General features: G+C 63.8%; 1 protein-coding gene across 1 annotated transcript in view; it reads left to right on the forward strand.

Moving 5' to 3' along the window:
* ZC3H7B (zinc finger CCCH-type containing 7B) overlaps positions 1–7,500 on the forward strand; it is a 58,490-nt gene that overhangs the window by 14,075 nt on the left and 36,915 nt on the right. The window contains exons 2-5 of the mRNA XM_056797423.1: positions 2,528–2,586; positions 5,441–5,474; positions 5,607–5,804; positions 6,782–6,940. Coding sequence (XP_056653401.1) covers positions 2,534–2,586; positions 5,441–5,474; positions 5,607–5,804; positions 6,782–6,940 — 444 coding nt within the window. The 5' untranslated portion in view covers positions 2,528–2,533. The remainder of the gene's footprint in view (positions 1–2,527; positions 2,587–5,440; positions 5,475–5,606; positions 5,805–6,781; positions 6,941–7,500) is intronic.

Genomic DNA, 7,500 nt, shown 5'->3' on the forward strand with positions numbered 1-7,500 from the left:
ATCCTTAGCAAGGTCGGTCCTTGAACGACAGCTCCGCGCCCCGCGCTCTCCGGGGCCGCCCCCGCATCTGCCTGGACCAGCCCGCGAAGCCGCTGTGGAGAACCGTCCGCTGTGTCTGTTGTCGTCGGGGTCCGGAGGGGAGCCGCGTCGGTCGGGGGGTCCCCATAAAACCCGGGGCCCGGGGGGGGGCCCTCAGGGTAGGGTTGGCCCACGAATGTCCGATGCCTCTCCAAATGGTCAGCAGTCAACAGAGGGAGACAAACCGTGGCCCGTGTTGGGCTGAGGGAGGGTGGGGGCGGCGAGGACCAAGTTAGGGGAATGATTCACGTTTCTGCGGTTTTTGCCCTTTCCAAAGTGTTTTCTTCCCTGTGCCAAATGGGCCCATTTCACAGACTAAGGCTGCCCAGGCCCTTCGCGGACACTGGGAGACCATTGTTTGATTCCCGCCTTTCAGGTCCGATCCCTGGGAATGCCTCATCCCTCCTGGAGAAGACCCGAGTTCCAATCCAGCTCAGATAGTCCCTAGTGCGTATGACCCTGGGCCAGTCCCTTCTAAGCAAACTAAAAAATGTAAAGCACATGGAGCCCGCCTTGGGAAAGGAGGGGCTCCGTGCTGTCACGTGACACGAAGGAATGGATTTCTCCAGTTTCTCCAGCTGCAGAAATTTTCCTGAATTGACGTCTCTGTAACAACCTGGGGAGGCAGCGGACGCTAAGGGAGGGTGGCTTCCTCTTGGGGGACAGGAGGCTGCTGGGGCTTGGCTTCAGGGGCAGAACCTGAGGGATGTTGGGGAGGCGGTCTGGGCCGGTCACCAGGGGAACGGGCCGGCCCAAGAGGCGCTCATCCCCTTGACCGAGCCTCGGGGCTGGCAGCGGCCGGATGGTTGTGGCGTCCCCGATGACCGCTCTTAGAATTAGCGAGGAAGACCCGGCCACGTGGCCCTGGGCAGGTCGCCTAACCTGGGCGGCCCGCACGCCCGGCGCCTGGGAGCCTCACTGGAGGCTCCCGTTTGCCTCCGGCCTCCTTGCCTGGGAGAGCCTGTTGCCCGCGGCGCGGTCGGGTGCTGGTGGCCCCGAGAGAGGGCGAAGGGAGGGCCGCCAAGAGGCCGGGGAGAGGGGAGCCAGGAGGCCCAAGCCCGGAGCCCCTGGTGGCCGGGGAGGCGCTGCCCAGAGGGCCTGGGAAGGAGGCGCCGACCCCGCACGGATGGCCGGCCGGGGGCTTGGACTCCCCTCCTCCCAGGAGTCTCCTCGCGCTCCCCTCCCCCTCGGGCCGTTGGTGGGTCTCCGGGCTCCTGTTCTCCGGGAAGTGGCCTCCGCACTGGAGAACGTGGTTTTTGTGCAGAGATTGCTGGGTTGGACACGGAGCAGCCGGCTCGGAATTCTACCTTCGTAGCCTGTCGGGGAGGGCTGGAGGGGCGCCCCCGGCACGTCCTTTCAGCAGGCCTGCTGCCCACGTCCCTTCCCCTCTGGCCTCCGTGTCCTCACTGGACGTGTCAGCCGCTATCTGGCCGCTTCTGGCCCCACATCTGCCACCGGCGACTCGCATGCTTTGAGGGCCTTTTCTTGACCGTATTGGGGTGGCACCCTCGGGTGGCTTCAGGCCTCCGAGGCCTCTACAAAGGCTGCTTAAAGGAACCAGGGATATTTAGTCAGGAGGGGAAAAAGCTGGAAATGGAAGGCTCTGGGTTCAAAATCGACCTGGACCCTGGCCAAGTCCCCTCACCCCCTTCCCTAGCCCTTCTGGCTCTTCTGCCTTGGTACCGATAGGCACTATTGATTCCAAAATGGAGGCTTGGGGTTAAAAACATGGCGCAGGATGGCGGGTTCCGTGGACTGGAAGAATAGCTTGTGTATTCGCTCCCTTCGGCCCCCCTGCTCATGGAGTGCCTGCGCCGGCTCCGTCCAGCTCCGTCCGGTCAAAGATGGCCGCTCGTGCCTCCTGGGCCGCGTTCTCACCGCCTCGCTCCCCCGCGGTTCAGACTCGTCTCCCTTCCTCGGTTCTGGCCCCCGGCATTGCCTTGGTGGGGGGAGACCTGAGTGGCAGAGTAGGAGAGAGACAGACAGGAAGGATCGCCACTAAGGGAAGTCGTACTTCCTAGTGGTAAGACGTGGGAAGCTGCGAATTCCCCATCACTGGAAGGACTCCGCCAGAAGCCCCTGGAGAGGGGTAGATGGACTGGCCTGTCCTGAAGGGGTCTCGGAGGGTAGCTCCCCATTTTACAGGTGAGGAAACCGAGGCTCAGAGAAGGTAGGTTTCTTGATTCTTGGCGACTTGGTCTTCCAAGTATCCAGTGGCAAAGCTAGAATCCGAACCCAGGCCCTCCATCCCTTTCCCACCATCCTCGACTGCTTGTCATTGGTCGTTCTGAAGGCAGCGTCACGCCGCCCGGAGACGGGAGCTTTCGGGGTCCCCCTCGTGGTTGACCAGTGTCTGCGGGGGGCCGCCGCCAGCCGCTGGGACGGGGCGGGGGGACTCTGATGGGGAGGCGGGGGGAGCCTCCGGAATGACCTTTGTTTTCCTCCCCAGAGACTAATGGAGAGGCAGAAAAGAAAGGAAGAAATAGAGAAAGGACTTCAGTTCATCCAGTAAGTCTCGGGTTTCTTCGGCCTTCGGGGCTGGGATGGTGGACTGTGGCAGCCCCTTTTCGGGGATGGGCAGGGGGGGGCCCTTATGGGACTGACCCGCGGGCTGCCCGGACTCCTGCGCTTGCGCTCCTTGCACCCAGATCGCGAGCTTCCAGCTTTCCTTTGCCTTTTTGGTCCAGAGCGGCCATTTCAGCCGGGGAGGTAACGTCCAGCATGGACAGCTTCTCTGTCCTTCCTGGGCCTAAAGAGCTGCTTGTCCAGGGTTGCAAAGGCCGTTTGTGTCCAAGGCAGTATTTGAACTCGGGTCTTCTGCCCACCACCTCACGGCCTTGGTGGCTGGTGCCAAAGGACAGAGCTGAGGCGAAATGATCCCAGGAAGGCGGCTGGGCAGCTCGTGGAGAGCCCCGTGTGCCAGGGTGAGGGCGCCTTCCGGACGCCGCCCCCGCTAACACGCCGCTGGCGGGTCTCCCTCCTGCAGCCTCCGGAGCGCGGGGGGCGGAGTGCCCCCGTGGAGCTGCACTGAGGGCCGCCCTCCGGCCATGAGCTCTGCCCAAGATCCCAGGATGCCATTCATGTGACGGGGAGGTGCGAGGGGACGGGACCTTGTTTGAGTCAGTGCCGGAGAAAGCCGAGCCAGGAGAGGAGGCTCGGAACAAGGGGCCCAGGCCCAGGAGGGAGCCTAGAACCCAGGGTGTCAGACCCAGGGAGCCTAGAACAGGAGTGATGGGGCTGGGAGGGAGCCTAGAACCCAGGGTGTCAGGCCCAGGGGGGCCTAGAACCCAGGGTGTCGGGCCCAGGGGGGAGCCTAGAACCCAGGGTGTCGGGCCCAGGGGGGAGCCTAGAACCCAGGGTGTCAGGCCCAGGGGGAGCCTAGAACCCAGGGTGTCAGGCCCAGGGAGCCTAGAACAGGGGTGATGGGGCCGGGAGGGAGCCTAGAACCCAGGGTGTCAGGCCCAGGGGGGAGCCTAGAACCCAGGGTGTCAGGGCCCAGGGGGAGCCTAGAACCCAGGGTGTCGGGCCCAGGAGGGCCTAGAACCCAGGGTGTCGGGCCCAGGGGGAGCCTAGAACCCAGGGTGTCGGGCTCAGGGAGGGAGCCTAGAACAGGGGTGATGGGGCCGGGAGGGAACCTAGAACAGGGGTGATGGGGCCGGGAGGGAGCCTAGAACCCAGGGTGTCAGGGCCCAGGAGGGAGTCTAGAATGGGGGTGATGGGGCCCGGGAGGGAGCCTAGAACAGGGGTGATGGGGCCTGGAGGGAGCCTAGAACAGGGGTGATGAGGCCGGGAGGGAACCTAGAACAGGGGTGATGGGGCCGGGAGGGAGCCTAGAACCCAGGGTGTCGGGGCCCAGGGAGCCTAGACTGGGGGTGGTGGGGCTGGGAGGGAGCTTAGAACCCAGTGTGCCAGGAATAGAACGGTCTAGAACATGAGTTGTCAGGGCTGGAAGGGGCCTCGGAACAGAAAGGGGCCTGGACAGGGTGAGGATTTGCTTGGCTTCCGGGGTTCGTTCTTTCTTTTCCTCTTTCTTCCCTGGGGAGGAGGATGGAGAAATGATTGTTGATAGGAAAAAAGCTCTGAGAGCTTAGAGCTAGGAATGTCCGAGCTGAAGGAGTCTCAGGTCAGCGGCTCCAGCTCTCTCCCCTTACAGAGGAGAAAATCGAGGCTCAAAGAGGGGGGTGACTTGTCCAGGGTCACACAGCTAGGAAGCATCTGAGGCCCGATTAGAAGCCAGGCCCTTCCAGCTCTACCCACCCAGCCACCCTTCTACACGATGAGGGCATTTGTGTGGGTGGCCTCTGCCAGCCTGGGGTCCCGGAGAGGCGGGGCTGAGAGTGGCGTCAGGGGAGCCCCAGGTTGGAACCTGGGCTTCTGATGCTCCAGCCTGGCTCGAGTCCTTTGCCTCCTCCAAGCAGCCCTCCGGTCGGGGCTAACGCTGCCCGTGTTCTAGGCGAGGGAAGGGCTGGGAGAGCCCAGGCCGGCCCCGGCCCCCCGGCTCCTCCTCAGAGGTCTTCTGCCTCGGCGCCCAGCGTCTGTCCTTGTGCACTTCCTAGGCGGGTGGCCCTGGGCCGGCGCCGTCCTTCCTCTTCGGGGTGCCGGAGGACCCTCCTAGAGTTCTGGGTGACGCGGGCCGCCCAGGACCAAGGCGGAGGCTTTGGATGCCACGTGCTCCTCCTGCTGTGCGGCCTCCCAGCAGACTCGATGCCCTGCAGCCGCAGCCAGTTCCGGCCCGGGTGCCGAGGGCGCCTTTGTGGGGGCCGCCCTCGCCCGCCGGTGTGGCATCGAGCTTGGAGCTGGCCCTCCGAATGCCGGTCCAGAGCCCTTTGCTCTAAGCCCTCCGCGCCCCTCCTTGGTCTCTGAAATGGGATGGTGCCGTGGGGGATTTGGGGTTGGTCCTCGGGCCGCAGGACCCAAGAGCCTTGAATGCCAGAGGAAAGAGTCCGGGGACCAGGCACGGACCGGGAGCAGCTCTGCTCGGAGCTCCGGCCCCCAAAGGAGGCAGCTCCAGGGGAGGGGGGCGCCCAGGGCCCGGGCCCAGGCACTGCTGCTCTTTTGCTGCCCCAATGGGCGTTTAGGGAACGTTGCCAGGTTTGCAGAGAAGTTTGCAAACAGGATTTCCTTGGATTCTCCCCCTAATCCTGGTGCTGTTAGTATACTGCAGATGGGGAAACTGAGGCAGGCCGCTGATGAGGGTCCCCTCGGCCATCCTGCCTCCAGCTCCGGCCTCTGTCCAAGGTGCTCCTGAGCTGGCCCCCAGTCGCAAACACCGGCTGGCTGGAGGCCGGAACGAGGGCTCCCCGGCCGCCCCCACGCGCGTGCCGGGCCTGTCCTTACTGGCCGTGTTTCCTTATGCCCTTAGGTCCACGATCTCACTAAAGCAAGAGGATTATGAGGTAGGTGAACCCCGCCAGGAAAGGGGGCGCCCCGCAGAGGGGCGCGGAGTAGCGGGCCTCCTCCCGGGCGGGGCTGTGGGGGGCGGCCGAGCCCCCGCCCCTTCTCCCCACACCGGCGTGTCTCTCGCCCAGGCCTTTCTCCACAAGCTCGTTTGGAACCTGTTTGCTGAGGGCAACGACTTGTTCCGGGAGAAGGATTTCAAGCAGGCCTTGGTGCAGTACGTGGAGGGGCTCAACGTGGCGGACTACGCGGCCTCCGACGAGGTGACGCTGCCCCGCGAGCTCCTCTGCAAGCTGCACGTCAACAGAGCCGCCTGCTATTTCAGCATGGTGAGGACCCGGCCTCGTCCCCGGCCTCCTTTTGTCCCCAGCCTCCGCTTCCTCTGCTCCCTTCTCAGCTGCAGTCTCCTCCTGCCTCCCTGACAGAGGCCGTCTGCCTCATTCCGTCATGCGCACCTTCTTTCCAGCTGCCCATCTAGAAACAGGAGTGCAGAACTTGCCCAGAACCGGGGGCTTCACCCTTTGCACCCCAAACCTCTCTAGTTGGCTTTTCCTTCACGGGAAGATCTCAGAAATGGATGCCAGCATCGGCCCAGCCCGAGCTCCCCCCAGATGCCCGCTCGCCGGGCCTGGCGTCCTAGTGGGCTGACCCTGGCAAGGCGCTGGGCCCCTGTCGATTCCAAGAGGGAGGGGTGGGGTGCCCGGCGCCCCCTGCCCCGCTGTCCACACGATGCTGCCATCGGACAAAGTGGAAGCGGAGAACGAGGGGCTGTGCGCAGCTCTAAAGCGTCTCAAGCTTCCCAAGGCCCTTTCCCAAACCTCGCGTCCTCACGCGCCTCGTGGCTCGGTTTCTCCCTCACGAAGGGATGCTCATTCTTTGTAAGCCTTTGGCAAAGCCCTCCGTAAACGTGGATTAAGCGCCCCTCCGTGCCAGGCTCTTCTCGCCCTCCGGAAGTGGATGTTGCTGATGGAGGTGCGGGCACAGGTGGGACGGGAGGACAACGGAGCCATTGGCGGGTCGGGGCCGCCCTCTCTCCCGCAGCTCCCAACGCCCACCTGGCTTCCCTCCCTCTCTTTGCTGACTCTCCTGGGTTTCCCAGACTGCCCACTCCAAGCTCCCAGCAGCCTCCACTGCCCCTCCTGCCGAATCCACCCAAGCACTCGCCTCTCTTCTGGGTCCTGGCCGCGGATGCTCTGGTCGCGGAGCTCTGGGCACGGCTTGTCTCTGCCGAGGGGTGGGGGAAGAAGGTAGTCAGGCCCGGGCAGGGAGGCGTGGGTGGGAGCAGCTGTTCCCTTCTCACTCGCAGGGCCTGTACGAGAAGGCACTGGAAGACAGCGAGAAGGCCCTGGGGCTGGACCCAGAGAACATCCGAGCTTTGTTCCGGAAAGCCAGTTCCCTGAACGAGCTGGGGCGCCATAAGGAGGCCTACGAGTGCAGTAAGACGTGCTCCATCTCCCTCCCCCACGTGAGTGCTGGGCCCGAAGGCCTGCGGCCAGGGCAAAGGGGAGGGTGGTGGAGTCGGGCGGAGAAGCTGAGGGGCGGCTCACCATGGGTCCACCCACGGCGGTGGATCCCGTGTGGTTTCCAGTGAAGGAAGACCATCCCACACTGGACGTGTTTTTATTCCTTGCCTGCTCTGAATCTCCCGGAGGATGGTGGGAAGAAGCACTTGGGGCCTCGGGTTCTTCATCAGTCAGACCCTCCCACTAGCTCCACATTATCATTTCTTCTGGCCCGAGTGGACCCACCTCCTGACCAAGGGATTTCGGGAGGGGGAAGATGGAAGGAAGTCCATGGCCAGACTGTTAATGTGGATTAATAGAGGCCGTTGTTCTGCCCGCTGGTCACACCGCCTCCAAAGCCATTTGTTCATCTGTTCATCCAGAACCACTGCGCCTGGCCCAGGGGCTGGCTCTGTCATGAAGGGGAGCCCCCATTCCTCCATGGAAGGAGCCTGGGTTTAGAAGTCAAGGAACCCTGGCCGCCACTGGGTAGCTGTGTGACTTGGGGCAAGTCAGTGCGCCT

Source organism: Monodelphis domestica, chromosome 5, assembly GCF_027887165.1.
Source record: "Monodelphis domestica isolate mMonDom1 chromosome 5, mMonDom1.pri, whole genome shotgun sequence".
NCBI lineage: Eukaryota > Metazoa > Chordata > Mammalia > Didelphimorphia > Didelphidae > Monodelphis > Monodelphis domestica.